Source organism: Crotalus tigris, unplaced genomic scaffold (assembly GCF_016545835.1).
Source record: "Crotalus tigris isolate CLP2741 ecotype Arizona unplaced genomic scaffold, ASM1654583v1 scf7180000020245.1906669, whole genome shotgun sequence".
Taxonomy (NCBI): domain Eukaryota; kingdom Metazoa; phylum Chordata; class Lepidosauria; order Squamata; family Viperidae; genus Crotalus; species Crotalus tigris.
The window spans coordinates 1,283,745-1,298,548 of record NW_024097926.1 but is presented as its reverse complement, the minus strand read 5'-3'; the positions used below and the strand labels follow the sequence as shown (position 1 = coordinate 1,298,548).

The window sequence follows — 14,804 nt, the reverse complement described above, 5'->3', positions numbered from 1 at the left end:
TGTTCCTCAACTTCAGCCATTTTTAAGATGGGAGGACTTCAACTCCCAGAATTCCCGAGGTAGCATAACTGGCTAGGGAATTCTGGGAGTTGAAGTCCATTCATTTTAAAGTCTGTCAGGTTGAGAAACACTGCTCTAGATCAAAGTTTCTCAACCTTGGCACTTTAAGATAGGTGGACTTCAACTCCCAGAATTCCTTCACCCACCCACCTCTCTACTAAAAACTTCCTTACACCCCCCCCCATTTTTGACTCAAGCACCCCCTCCCACTCCCTACCTCCTTTTCAAACACTGCCTGGCCCTGCTGACATGCAGCTGTCACCCCCTCCCCTCCTCACCCAGGACTAGAACCGATCTGAAAAAAGGTTTTTTTAAAAAGGGGGGGGGAATTCTCTGCATCGCCAAAGGGGACACACACACACACCCTTGCAGTTGATTCCTGACTTCGGGGAGCTTTTCAAAGCACCCGAAGGCAGGGCAAGAAGCAATGGATGGCAAATTATTAAGGAGAGAAGCAACCGAGAACGAAGGAGAAATTTCCTGACAGTTAGAATAATAGATCAGCGGAACTACCTGCCTCTGGAAATTGTAGGTGCTTCATCCCTGGAAGTTTTTAAGAAGAGACTGGACAGCCACTTGTCTGAAATGGTATGGGGTCTCCTGCTTGAGTAGGGGGTTGGACTAGATGACCTCCAAGGTCCCTTCCAGCTCTGTTATTCTATGAAGTTTTGGGTGGGCTCCATGCCTAATAAAGAGAAAGCTTAGGGGTGATATGATAGCACTCTTCTAACATTTGGGGGGCTCTCATAAAGAAGGGGGGAGGATCAACCTATTCCACAAAGCACCAGAAAGCAGCAGAAGAAACAACGAATGGAAACTCATCAAGGAGAGAAGCAACCTGGAATTAAGGAGAAATTTCCTGACCGCGAGGAAAATCGATCAGTGGAACAGCTTGCCACCAGAAGTTGTGGCTGCTCAAATCACTGGAGGTTTTCAAGAAGAGACGGGGCAGCCACTGATTGTCTGAAATGGTTCAAGGGTTGGACTAGAAGACCTCCAAGGTCCCTTCCAAGTCTGCCGTTGTGTCATTCTGCCAAATCGTTTGAAATCAACCGCATCCAGATTCTCCAATGCCACCCTGCAAGGGTGGGTGGGGGTCTGCCCCTCCCTGAGGAGTGCAGCAAGTGGGGTGGGGGGGTACAGCAAATTGAGGGGGACAAAGGCTGGTTCGGAGAAGCAGCCTCGGCTTAATGGATACAAACAGCTGGCTGGTCCCGAAAGGGTGTTTATTGCAAGCTAAGTGAAAACAGATGTTGGCTGCCAGCCTTTGACAACATCTGCTTGTCTCGGGGCCAAGAATTCAGGGTGGGGGGTTGAGTGTGTGTGGGGGGGGGAACCAGCCAGCGGCATTCTCCCAGGGCACACCCTCCCGTCACTTCTCTCTCGCTCTCCACGCCCGGCCAGAATTGGGGGGTGTTTGCCGGAGACGGAAAGAAAGGGGTGCCAGAGACCGTGCCAAGCGCTTGTCAAAGGGTGAGTGATGGGAAGTTTCTTTCTGGGGTGGGTCTGGGGGCTGGAAAAGGGGGCTGAGAGAGGAAGAGAGGAACAGGCCAGGCCTGCGAGAAGGAAACGGAGCTGGGAAAGGGAGGAAGGAAGGAAGGAAAATCCTGCGTAATGGCAGAAAAAGGTGGCTTTTTTGTAAGCAACGCAACGCTGCGCCAAAGGGGCTTTGCTCCATCCAGTGGGGGTCCAGGCCCCAAAGTGGGGGAAAATCTAGGGGTGCCCCTGCTCAATTCTGCTTTGTTTTTTTGCAACTGGGCACCAGAGAGAGAGCGAAGAAATGTATTTCCGGTGCCTTAATTTTGTGCCCAGTTCCTCTTAGCCATGTTGACTTCATCTTGGTTTGTTCTGCTGCCCGAACGCTCCAGCTGACGTTTTGGGGGAGAAACAGAGAACTAGCCTAGTTTTCCCAGAGACTCTCTTAAATTTTGGGGGGGTGGGGTGCATTTATAGATAGGGCTCTGAGGACGAGATAGTCCTTGGGGGTGCCTGGTACCCCCAAAAGCCTCTAAAACCAGCCAGCAAACTCGAATGTCTGTTCTTGCAAGCCAATGTTTATAAATCTGGAATTGATGTGCGTTCTGCATCTGCTCCGGACCGTCTTTTCCGGCATGTTGGTTCAAAACCTAAATAATCTGACGGCTCTCTTAAAAGTTTGTTCTATACCTGAAATAATAATAATAATAGTAGTAGTAAAGTTGGAAGGGACCTTGGAGGTCATCTAGTCCAACCCCCTGCTCAGGCAGGAAACCCTACACCATTTCCGACAAATGGCTTCCAGTCTCTTCTTAAAAACTTCCAGTGTTGGAGCATTTCCTGCTTCTGGAGGCAGGTTGTTCCACTGATTAATTGTTTTCACTGTCAGGAAGTTTCTCCTTAGTTCTAGGTTGCTTCTCTCCTTGATTAGTTTCTACCCATTGCTTCTTGTCCTGCCTTCAGGTGCTTTGGAGAATAGCTTGACTCCCTCTTCTTTGGGGCAGCCCCTTAGATATTGGAATACTGCTATCATGTCCCCCCTTGTCCTTCTCTTTGTTAAACTAGACATCCCCAATTCCAGCAACCGTTCCTTGTATGTTTTAGCCTCCAGTCCCCTGATCCTCTTTGTTGCTCTTCTCTGTACTCTTTCTAGAGTCTCAACATCTGAATAGTATATCCATGTCAGTTTGGGTTTGTTTTCCCAGGCAAAATTGAAAGACTATTTTAGTTCACTTGATCTGTTAGAACAATGAACCAGGGGAACTACCTGCCTCCAGAAGCGGCGAATGCTCCAACCCTGGCAGTTTTTAAGAAGAGACCGGACAGCCATTTGTCTGAAATGGGATAGGCCAGCTCAGCTCCTGCTGGCTCAGGAATTCTGGGAGTTGAAGTCCACGAGTTATAAAAGAGCCAAAGTTGCCTACTCCTGGCCTAAGGCCTCCGGGTTGGACTAGATGACATCCAAGGTCCCTTCCAGCTCCATTCTGATTGATTAACTGACTTACAACCAAAACTGAACAAGCAAGGTGCTTGTTAAGTGAGTCGCACCCCACGTCGCAACTTTTTTTTGCCCCGGTTGTTAAGCGAATCACCGCAGTTTTTAAGTCACACAGTGGTTCCGTAAATCTTGACTCCTGCATTGATCCAGCTGGAAAGGTTGCAAACAGCGATCACGCCACCTTGGGATGTTGGGACCCTCCTAAACGCCATTGCAGCACCCAAATTTTGATCACATGACCACGGGGGACCGTTGTAAGCACGAGGACCAGTCGTAAGTCACTCTTTCAGTGCTGTTGCCACTTTGAATGGCCGCTAAACGAAATGGTTATAAGTCGCGTTGCCAGCCACTTTGAGGTAGGGATGATTTGATGGCCGGTTTAAAAAGAAAATAAACACCGGATAAACTCAGTGGCCGGGTGTGTTTTATGTGTATTGTGTACGTTTTGTCTGACAAAAGGCTGTATTTAGCGTTCCTTGGAGACAGTAGCTCTCTTGTGTAAATATACACCCGGCTTGATCCATCTCCAGAAGGGCCTCCAGATTCCTGCAGGAACTGAATTTGCTTTCAAACCACTGGTTTAAAATGAAATAAACCCCAGCGTTTGGAGCGTAGGACTGCTGCCTCTTCGTAAAGGACAAATTGGGTATATTTTATTCCTTTAACTTTTGCACGCTGTAAACAAGAAAACAAAAAACACCAAAATCCGGAGTGAGTTTGGGATCGGATAAGATTCGCTCGGCCTGGTATGTTCAGCCTGCTACAGATAATGACTCGATTTACAACCGTTCATTTAGTGACGGTTCAAAGGTGCCACGGTGCTGGAAAAAAGTGACTTTTTTTTTTATACTTACAACGGTCGCAGCATCCTTGCGGCCACGCGATCAGAATTCGGACGCTTGGCAACTGATTCAAGTTTGCGATGGCAGCGTCCCGGGATCCCCTTTTGCGAGCTGCGGTGATTCACTTAACAACAGTGGCAAAGAAGGTCATAAAATAGGGCAACATTCACTTAACGTCTGTTGGGCTGAATTGTGTCCGATCGGTGTGTGTGTGGCTCAAACGGCAGAGCTAGCAAAGAACACAAGCTGCAAATACGTTGAATTTTTAAATATATATATATATATTTAATTGCTCGTTCTTCCTCTCCCAGGTGTGAAAATGAAGGTGGTTTCCTGCGTCTTCCTGGCCTCCCTGCTGAAAGCGGCATTTGCACAAGAGGACCCCAATACTTACACGGTAAATGTTCCGGATCAGAGCTCGCGGAGTCCGTATTGCTGAAACAGGAGAGGAAGGACATTTGCACAAAAGTTTTGTCATCCGTAATCCCAGAATCGCATTCTTGGTGGGGATGTCAAGAAGAGGGGGACTCTGTGCGTGCTGGATTCAGACTCAAATTTTGTCCAGATTTTCTGGACAAGACCAGCTTCTGTGTGTGTGTGTTAGCCTATACTACCCTGAAGGGTTGTTGTTATGATATGGAGGGGAGGGGGAGGACCATGTAAGCTGCCTGTAATTATAATGATGATGATGAGGAGGAGGAGGAGGAGGAGAAGAAGAGGAGGAGGAGGAGAAAGAAAAAAGAAAGAGAAAGAAAAAAGAAAGAAAGAAAGAAAGAAAGAAAGAAAGAAAGAAAGAAAGAAAGAAAGAAAGAAAGAAAGAAAGAAAGAAAACAAGACTTAACTTTTGTCCAGATTTTCTGGACAAGACCAGCCTGTGTGTGTCTGTGTGTCTGTGTGTGTGTGTGTGTCTGTGTGTCTGTGTGTGTGTGTGTGTGTGTGTGTTAGCCTATACTACCCTGAAGGGTTGTTGTTAGGATATGGGGGGAGTGGGAGGACCATGTAAGCTGCCTGTAATTATAATGATGATGAGGAGGAGGAGGAGGAGGAGAAGAAGAGGAGGAGGAGGAGGAGAAAGAAAAAAAAGAAGAAAGAAAGAAAGAAAGAAAGAAAGAAAGAAAGAAAGAAAGAAAGAAAGAAAGAAAGAAAGAAAGAACAAGACTCAACTTTTGTCCAGATTTTCTGGACAAGACCAGCCTGTGTGTGTGTGTGTCTGTGTGTGTGTGTGTGTCTGTGTGTCTGTGTGTGTGTGTGTGTCTGTGTGTCTGTGTGTGTGTGTGTTAGCCTATACTACCCTGAAGAGTTGTTGTTAGGATATGGAGGGGAGTGGGAGGACCATGTAAGCTGCCTGTAATTATAATGAGGAGGTGGAGGAGGAGAAGAAGAAGAAGAGGAGGAGGAGGAGGAGGAGGAGGGAAAGAAAGAAGAAAGAAAAAGGAAGGAAGGAAGGAAGGAAGGAAGGAAGGAAGGAAGGAAGGAAGGAAGGAAGGAAGGAAAAAGAACAAGATTCAATTTTTGTCCAGATTTTCTGGACAAAACCAACCTGTGTATGTGTGTGTCTCTCTCTCTTAGCCTAAAATACCCTGCAGGGTTGATGTTAGGATACGGGATTTCTGACCAATTTTTTTCAAACTTTTCCAATTTCTTCCGTTGTAGGAATGCACAGACGGCTATCAGTGGGACTCCGAAACCCAGCACTGCAAAGGTATCGCTCAGCCCCCAGACCAGTGAAAAACAGTGTTCAGCCTGCATTCCGCTGCCCTGCCTTTCAATTATTGGGTTAAATGGTTGTGGGAACAGGACTTGCGAGTTAATAGCGGGTTGCAGGGGGAAAAAAACGATGCAAAAAAGTGGGTTTTTCAAGCTCTCCGATCTGTCTGCCTCGAGAAACAACGGATGGAAACTAATCAAGGAAAGAAACAACCTGGAATTAAGGAGAAATTTCCTGACAGTGAGGACAATTAACCAGTGGAACAGCTTGCCACCAGAAGTTGTGGCTGCTCCATCACTGGAGGCTTTTAAGAAGAGACTAGACAGCCACTTGTCTAAAATGGTCTAGGGTCTCCTGCTTGAGCAGGGGGCTGGACTAGAAGACCGCCAGGGTCCCTTCCAGCTATTCTCTTATTCTGACTTCCAAAAACAGGGCAGGCTGCCAACTTCACCCATTTGTCATCCATAAACAGAATGTTGAACAACTGACCTGTTAAGCTACGTTTACTAAAATTTGACGGGGTTAGTTTGTGCTTTTGCCTCAGTCCAGCTCTTTAAGTTAGTCTGAAGTTAGTTGTCCTTGACTTACAACTATCCATTTAGCTACTTTTACTTGCAACAACACTGAAAAAATTGACTTACAATCGGTCCTCGCACTTAGGACTGTTGCAGGGTCACGTGATCAAAATTTGGGCACTCGGGAGCTGGCAATTACTTAACGCTTGCAGTGTCCCGGGGTCCTGTGATTGCCATTTGCGACCTTCCCAGGCGGCTTCCGACAAGCCAAGTCGATGGGGAAAGCTGGATTTGTTTAATGACGGCCCGATTCACTGAGCGGCAGCAGTGATTTGCTTAACAACCGCGACAAAGCGGTCGTAAAACCAGGCAGGACTCCCTTAACTATCTCTCTTAGTAGCGGAAGTCCTGCTGCCACGTCTGGCTGTAAACCGAGAACAGTGCAAAGGCAGGGAATGAGTTCCTTGGGTCAGGGGTTTAACGTGTTGTGTGAACGGGGTAGTGGGTCAGAATTGGGGGCAAGGGGGAAGCAGCCAGCTTGGATCCTGCCCGTCTAGATGTCTGAAATTTGTCTGAAGTTGTCAGTTTTTAGTTTGAGAGATCTTTCTGCCCGTCTAGACATTAACGAATGCGAGACCATCCACCACGCTTGTAAAGGAGAGATGAAATGCATCAACCATTATGGCGGGTACCTCTGTCTCCCGCGTTCCGCCTCGGTCATCAACGACGTCAACGCCGAACGAGCCCCCCTGGACAGCCCCCCCAGGCCAAGACCTCGCCTGCCGCCCCAGCCCTCCGTCCGACCTCACACTTGCGCCCAGGGTTACGAGCCTGACCGGCATGGATCGTGCGTGGGTGAGTTAGCCGGGCCTAAATTCTACGTGCTGTCGCTATTTCTATTCTTTCCCTTTTCACCCTGCTGGCAACCTCCATTTTCTTCCTCACAATCTTGGATTCCAATCTGCCTTTTTGTGTGTCTCCCTCTAGACGTGGATGAGTGTGAATATGATTTGCACGACTGCCAGCCCAGCCAGCAGTGCATCAACACCATCGGTAGTTTTCACTGCCAGTGCCCGGAGGGCTATCGGAAGATCGGCACGGAGTGTGTCGGTAAGTGAGTCGCGCACACTCGGCTTTGCTTGAAAAAGGGGTTGTGTCATTCACTGCTTAGTGCAGGGGTAGGCAACCTTGGCTCTTTTAGGTCTCATGGACTTCAATTCCCAGAATTCCTGAGCCAGCACGGCTCAGCTTGGAAACCTCTTCCTTTCCCCTCAGCGTGGCTGGCTCAGGAATTCTGGGAGTTGAAGTCCACAAGTCATGAAGGGGCCATAGTTCCCCCATGCTGGCTCAGGAATTCTGGGAGTTGAAGTCCACCAGTCATGAAGGGACCAGTTTCCCCATGGTGGCTGAGGAATTCTGGGAGTTGAAGTCCACCAGTCATAAAAGAACCAAGGTTGCCTACCCCTGGCTTAGTGCATTGTTGGGCACAGGGGTTGCCTGTACCCAGAGCACCCCGTTAAGGATTTTATTTATTTATTTAGGAAACTGAGATTGCCGCCTACTCTCACAGGGCGACTCAAGGCGGCTTGCACGGATTTATAACTTCATAATTCAGAAATTCCTTCTTGGTTTTCCCCTCTTTTCCGCTGCAGACATCGACGAATGCCGCTACCGCTACTGTCAACACCGTTGCGTCAATTCCCCAGGATCTTTCACTTGCCAGTGTGAATCCGGATTTCAGCTGGCCAGTAACAACCGCTCATGTGTGGGTAAGAGAAAACTCACCCCCTGGAAGTCCCATACAGGTAGTCCTCGGCTTACGACCAAGACTGAGCCCAAAATTTACGTTGCTAAGCGAGACAGTTGTTAAGTGAATTTTGCCCCAGGTTACAACCTTTCTTGCCTCCGTTGTTAAGTGAATCACCACACTTATTCAGTTAGCAACACGCTTGTTAAGTGAATCTGGCTCCCCCCCTCCCGCCGTTGGCTTTGCTTGCTGCAAAAGGGGGAATCACATGAACCCGGGACACTGCAACCGTCAGGAGTACATGCCAGTTGCCAAGCCTCTTTTCATCACGTGATCATGAGGACGCTGCAACGGTCTCAAGTCACTTTTTTCCACGCCGCTGTAACTTTGAATGGTCACTAAACGAACTGTCGTAAGTCGAGGATTACCTGCCCTGCGCTCCTTTTGTTCAAGAGACACAATTTCTGATCAAAACACACACATTCAGAGTTGGGACAGATCCGCAGAATCTAAATTCCTGAGATCGGAGGGGCCCTGGCCATTTCTGTTGAATAGACTACTGCAGTAGGTTCTACCTGGGGCTGCCCTTGAAGAGTATCCCAAAGCTTCAACCGGTGCAAAAAACAGCAAAGCAGGCCGTTACGGCCCCCCTGCACGTGTTACACCTCAACTCTGCCAGCTCCATGGCTTGCCAGTTTTGCTTCCGGGTCCATGTGTTGGGCTGGGGAATACTGGGAGTTGAAGTCTTTAACATTGCCAAGATTGGAAAAAATGGCATTAATCCGTTATTTAGTGCTTTGAAGGACCCAGGGCAGTTGTAGGCAACCTTGGCTCTTTTATGATTGGTGGACTTCAACTCCCAAAATTCCTGAGCCAGCCATGCTGAGGGGAAAGGGAGAGGTTTCCAAGCTGAGCCATGCTGGCTGAGGAATTCTGGGAGTTGAAGTCCATAAGTCATGAGGGGGCCATAATTCCGCCATGCTGGCTCAGGAATTCTGGAAGTTGAAGTCCACAAGTCATGAGAGGGCCATAGTTTCCCCATGCTGGCTCAGGAATTCTGGGAGTTGAAGTCCACGGGTCATAAAAGAGCCAAGGTGGCCTACCCTGACCCAGGGTGTGTTTTAAAGAGAGGGGAATGGCCCTCCAAAGCCAGACCCTCCCTATTTTAAGCCTTTCAGCAGCCTACAAACAGGCTCAAGTATTATGGGATGTAAAGTCTGACATTTGTGCAACCTTCCCCCCCCTCCCAGATGTGAACGAGTGCGAGATGGGGGCCCCTTGCAAACAACGCTGCTTCAACACCTACGGCACTTTTATCTGCCGTTGCAACCAAGGATACGAACTGGACCACGATGGCTTTACCTGCAAAGGTAGGCGGGGCTTAGCCCCACCCCTTTATCCTTCCCATACCTTGTGGCAAGCTCCTCCCCCTGCCTCTTTGCTGGTTCAGGAATTCTGGGAGTTGAAGTCCACAAGTCATAAAAGAGCCAAGGTTCCTCACCCCTGTCCTAGACTTACAACCATTTGTTTAAAGTCACAACGGCACTCAAAAGAGGCTTAAAACCCATTCCTCGCCCTTACGACGGCCGCAGCATCCCCATAGCCACACAATCCAAATTCGGGCGTGTATTTACGATGGTGGCCACGTCCCCGGGGTCACCTGTTCTCCATTTGCAGCCTTCCCAGCCGGCTTCCGACAAGCCAAGTCAACGGGAGGATCTGGCTTCGCTTAACGACCGTGGCAAAAGCCCTAAAAATTGGATGTGGACTCACCGAACAAGCGCCTCGCTTAGCGACCGAAATAGCGGTCGTAAGCCGAGGCCGACCTATATAACAACCCTCCTTTCTTTCTCTCCTGCTCAGACGTGGACGAATGCAGCTATTCGAACTACTTGTGTCAACACCAGTGTGTGAACAAACCCGGTCACTTCTCCTGCATTTGTCCTCAAGGTTACAACCTCGTGAACACCCGGCTTTGCCAAGGTAGCCGTCGCGATTTGGGGTGGGTGGGTGGGGAAAAAAAAGACCCCAGGTACCAGCCCCCATTTGCTGCCAGCCCTCATCAGCTTAAGTCCTTGGGAGATTTTTCAGCCAGGACTGCCTGAAGTTTGCAAAAATTAATTTGAAAGGGATTCTTTTGCGTGGGTCGGGGGGAGGGAAGGATCTGGCAGGGGGGCTGTTGGCAATTTGGTGTGCCCAAGCAAGAAAAGGAGAAAAGAGAATTTTTGATAGGGGGTGGGTGTGGGTGGAGATGTCCTGTTTGAGTCCCGATTCAGCCAGTGGAACTCCTTGCCTCCAGAAATTGTGGGCGCTTCATCAGTGGAGTTTTTTTAAGAAGAGATTGGACAGTCACTTTTTCCTTCCTTCCTTCCTTCCTTCCTTCCTTCCTTCCTTCCTTCCTTCCTTCCTTCCTTCCTTCCTCCCTCCCTCCCTCCCCCCCATCTTCATCTGTCTGGCACCCACAGACATTAACGAATGCGAGTCAGGCAGCCATCAGTGCACGGAGTCCCAGAACTGTGTGAACTTTCACGGCGGGTATCGGTGTGTGGAGAAGAAACTCTGTCAAGAACCCTACATCCACGTTTCTGAAAAGTGAGCAGGGACAGGTCTGGGGGGCTGAGCGGGCGAGGGGGGGGGAGAGAAGCAGAGGAACTATAAACAGACCTGGTTGTGCTTGCATGGGGCACAAAGGCTCCTTTATACCACCCAGAGTCAGTCCCGTGGGGCAGTTTGCAAACGCCGTTCAGTGATTAACTAACCTGCAGGATTTCTGGCCCTGCAGAAGCTAGCAAGAAGTACCTAGATAGCCGAGGAAGAAATAAAGGCCATCCAAGCCTCCACATATAGTGGCAGTCTACCTTTGAGCATCAGTGCCTTTAACAAAGAAAGAGTGGCGTTCTAACTGGTCGGCATCTTCAAACATTGCCCTAAGTGATGTGAACCCAGGTCCATGGGGGTTGGAAGGGAGGGAGGGAGGGAGGGAGGGAGGAAGGAAGGAAGGAAGGAAGGAAGGAAGGAAGGAAGGAAGGAAGGAAGGAAGGAAGGAAGGAAGGAAGGAAGGCTGGGGAATTGTGGGAGTTGAAGTCCACCCATCTTAAACCAAGCTGGCTGGGGGATTCTGAGAATTGAAGTTCACCCATCTTAAACCAAGATGGCTGGGGGATTCTGGGAGTTGAAGTCCACCCATCTTAAACCAAGCTGGCTGGGGAATTCTGGGAGTTGAAGTTCATTCATGGTTGAGAAATCCTGGTTTAACAACCCCGCTGAGAGAAAGCGATGCTCACAACAGAGCTGGATCACAACCTACCTCCTTCAACCAGTTTATTCCTGTTGCAGCCGCTGTCTTTGCCCGACCACAAACCCCCTTTGTCGCGATAAACCATCCTCCGTTATCTACCGGTATATGAGCATCCTGGCTGATCGGCCAGTGCCCTCGGACATTTTCCAGATTCAGGCTACCACCTTCTATCCAGGAGCTTACAACACCTTCCAGATCCGCTCAGGCAACGAGGATGGAGAATTTTACATCCGGGTAAGTCCGTATCCTAGCAACAGGCAATCACAGTCATTTTTTTTTTTGTAAGGATGCTTTGCCAGCAAGTTTACTCTGGTACCCAGCTTCCTAACACTGATACTTTAGGACAGGGGTTTCCAAACATGGCAGCTTTAAGAGTTGTGGACATCAACTCCCAGCTGGCTGGGGAATTCTGCGAGTTGAAGTCCACAAGTCTTCAGTTTGGAGATTCTTGCATTAGGATTATTAATATATTTTATTGAAGTGGTCAATTGCACCGTTTTTGATCCCTCTGGGTGGAAAAGCCAGCTCTTAATTAAATAGTGATCATCCCAAAGTTGCTGGAGGGTTTTGCATCCTGTTTAGGAAAAAAAATGTCTGCATTACAGATAGTCCTTGAGTTACAACCATAATTGGAACTAGGATATCTGTTGCTAAATAAGGCCGTTGTTCAGTAAATCATGCCTGACTTTATGATGTCTTTCGCCCCGGTTGTTGATCAAATCACTGTAATCAGTTGATTTCAATTGTAATCTGTAACCAGTCAATGTAATCAATCAGTTACCGCGGTCGTTAAGCAAATTACAACTAATCAATTGTCCCCCCTGTCCCCTGTGGGCATATGACTGCCCATTGCTCAACAACTCAGTCAGCTGTTTGCCGTGTCCAACAGTCACATCACTGCATTTTGCGACAATTTTGCAGAAAACTGACACTTCCAGTTTCTGGAAAAAGCTGCACCTATAACAAACAACAGGTTTGCATTTACGACCGCTGTGTTTGCTTAAAGAGATAAATAAGAACTTTGAAAACAGGATCTACGATGAGATTAATTAAGGTGATCCATTAGAAAAGAAGCTTTAAATTGATGTGATTGTTAAATACTAGAAAAAAATGTTTATATTCAATTGTCTATCAAAATACTAAGAAATGGACTAATTCAAGGTCTATTTATTTATTTATTAATAAAATTTATATGCCGCCCAATCCCTAGGGACTCAGGGCGGTGTACAAAATTAAAACAATAAATTGTAGGTTGATAAAAGAGGATATTATTGGAAGAAGGGAAAATCAAAAAGTTAGTATGGAGATTATGGAACTACAGAAATTAATTGTTATTGATTGGTTTTAAATGTAAACCCAGACAGCACACTGTTTACCAAATATTAAAGTGACTATGTTAAAAAAAAAAATCAATAAAATATATATTTAAAACAACAAATAAACAACAGATTTGCACATACGACTGTTGTGTTTGCTTAAAGAGCTCTGCAAAAAAAAAAACAGCGTAAAATCAGGTCAGTTGTATTGCCAACTCCTTTGACAGCTTGTGATTTATACTCCATTATACAGTCGTAACTCGAGGACCACCTACAATAAGACTAGCGAGTTGAATCCATGTCCCAGGGTTGGGGTGAGCTTCTGTTTGTTGGAGGTTTGAAACTTTAAATCCTTCTTCTGAACTCACGGCCAGCTTCTCACATCTGTTTCCTCTGCAGCAAATCAGCAACATCAGCGCCATGCTGGTGCTATCTCGGGCGGTGTTGGGTCCCCGTGAGTTTGTGCTGGATTTAGAGATGGTCACCGTCAATAATTTGATGAGCTACCAGGCCAGCTCGGTGCTTCGCCTCACCGTCTTCGTGGGGGCTCATCCGTTCTAGTGGGGGCAGGTCTCCTCCCCTTACCTGGTGTGGCAAGGAAGGGGGTAAGTTGGCTTTGGGATAGGGTGGAAAGTGGGTTGGGGGTCTCCAGTGAAGGGGAGAGCATAGCCCTGGGGTTAGAATCTGTGCTTTGCATGCAGAATGTCTCAATTTCAATAATTTGGGGTCAAATTATTCTCCAAAGCACCAAAGAAGCAATGGATGGAAACTAAAGAGAAAAGCAACCTGGAATTAAGGAGAAAGTTCCTAACAGTGAGGACAATTAACCAGTGGAACAGCATGCCACCAGAAGTCGTGGGTGCTCCAACACTGGGGTTTTTAAAGAAGAGATTGGACAGTTACTTGTCTGAAACAGTATAGGGTCTACTGCTTGAGCAGGGGGCTGGACTAGAAGACCTCTAAGGTCCCTTCCAGCTCTGTTTTGATTGAGGGATTAATTGACACTTTTCACCCTTATGAATGCTGCAACAACATCCCCATGGGCATGGGATCAAAATTCCGATACTTGGCAGCTGACTCATAGTTATGACGGACGCAGTGTCCTGAGGTCACGTGATCCCCTTTTGCAACCTTCTGACAAGCAAAGCCAGATTTACTTAACAACCATGTTACTAACTTAACAATTGCAGTGATTTGCTTAGCAACTATGGCAGGAAAGGTCATAAAATGGGGCAAAACTCCCAACTGTCTCGCTTAGCAACAGAAATTTTAGCTTCAGTTTTAGTCGTAAATCAATCAATCAGAATGAAGCTGGAAGGGACCTCGGAGATCTTCTAGTCCAACCCCCTGCTCAAGCAGGAGACCCTAGACCAGGGATAGGCAACCTTAGCTCTTTTATGACTGTGGACTTCAACTCCCAGAATTCCTGAGCCATCCTGGCTCAGCTTGGAAACCACTCCCTTTCCCCTCAGCATGGCTGGCTCAGGAATTCTGGGAGTTGAAGTCCACGAGTCATAAAAGAGCCAAGGTTGCCTACCCCTGGCCTATCCCATTTCAGACAGGTGGCTGTCCAGTCTTTTCTTTAAAACCTCCAGTGATGGAGCACCCACAACTTTGGAAGGGAAGCTGTTCTCTCTGGGCACCACGTTCTACAATGGCAGAATAAGTTTAGTTCATTGTGCGGAATGCCGTTTTCCTGTCTCTCTTACAGAAACGTCTGTCCAAGGTGGAGGAACGACCCAACAACAAAAGGACACAATTGCTGCTGCTGGAAAAAAAAATGGAAGTTTGACGGTCCCACGGTCTTCTCCACCCACTATCTACCAGAATCACCAATTGCCAGAACTGGATGAGTCCCGCAGAACCAGACCTTTAGCTTAAAAGATGTTTGTGGCCATCCTGTACCCAATCCACCCTTCCTTAGCATCGCTTCTTGACCCGTAACGCCGGCCAATAACGCCACCTTGTCTCGTGTTCCCAGGGAGAACAACTGCATAGGGATAGAAGGACCCATCTCTGCACTTGGGATGGAGAGAGGACATTTGAACCATTTAATAGAAGTTCCATTTTTATTTCTCTGGTTCCAAGAGAAAATGAGAAAGAGAGAGATAGAGAAGAAGAAAAAAAGACCAACAAGATTTAGTAAAAGCTTGTTTTTTTTGGGGGGGGGGGGAGAAGGAAAGACCGAGGGAACGGTTTGTGATGTCTGGTTTGGGAAGGATTTGAAATGGGAACGGGGTGAGTGACCGCAGGCCTTGCAAATGCTTCCTTTGGAAAAATGGCTCAGGTTTTGGGTCAGCTGTGGAAAGACTGGCTTTACTCAAAGAGCAGTTGTTGAACTGGT

At 47.7% G+C, this 14,804-nt stretch overlaps 1 protein-coding gene across 1 annotated transcript; it reads left to right on the top strand.

The window, feature by feature from the left end:
* The first annotated feature begins 1,395 nt into the window (after positions 1-1,395).
* EFEMP2 (EGF containing fibulin extracellular matrix protein 2) lies at positions 1,396-14,598 on the top strand. The gene is made up of 12 exons (XM_039366253.1): positions 1,396-1,533; positions 4,188-4,273; positions 5,530-5,578; positions 6,718-6,954; positions 7,087-7,209; positions 7,752-7,868; positions 9,097-9,216; positions 9,710-9,829; positions 10,312-10,438; positions 11,183-11,378; positions 12,860-13,065; positions 14,172-14,598. The coding sequence occupies exons 2-11, from the start codon at positions 4,196-4,198 to the stop codon at positions 13,019-13,021; spliced, it is 1,329 nt and encodes a 442-aa protein (XP_039222187.1). The 5' UTR covers positions 1,396-1,533; positions 4,188-4,195; the 3' UTR covers positions 13,022-13,065; positions 14,172-14,598.
* The last annotated feature ends 206 nt before the right edge of the window (positions 14,599-14,804 follow it).

Excerpts from the sequence above, each read along its gene's own strand:
- EFEMP2 (XM_039366253.1), top strand. The coding sequence starts at position 4,196 with ATGAAGGTGGTTTCCTGCGTCTTCCTGGCCTCCCTGCTGAAAGCGGCA. Across the intron at positions 4,274-5,529 it reads AGGACCCCAATACTTACACG|GAATGCACAGACGGCTATCA; the intron begins GTAAATGTTCCG and ends CTTCCGTTGTAG. Across the intron at positions 6,955-7,086 it reads CCGGCATGGATCGTGCGTGG|ACGTGGATGAGTGTGAATAT; the intron begins GTGAGTTAGCCG and ends GTCTCCCTCTAG.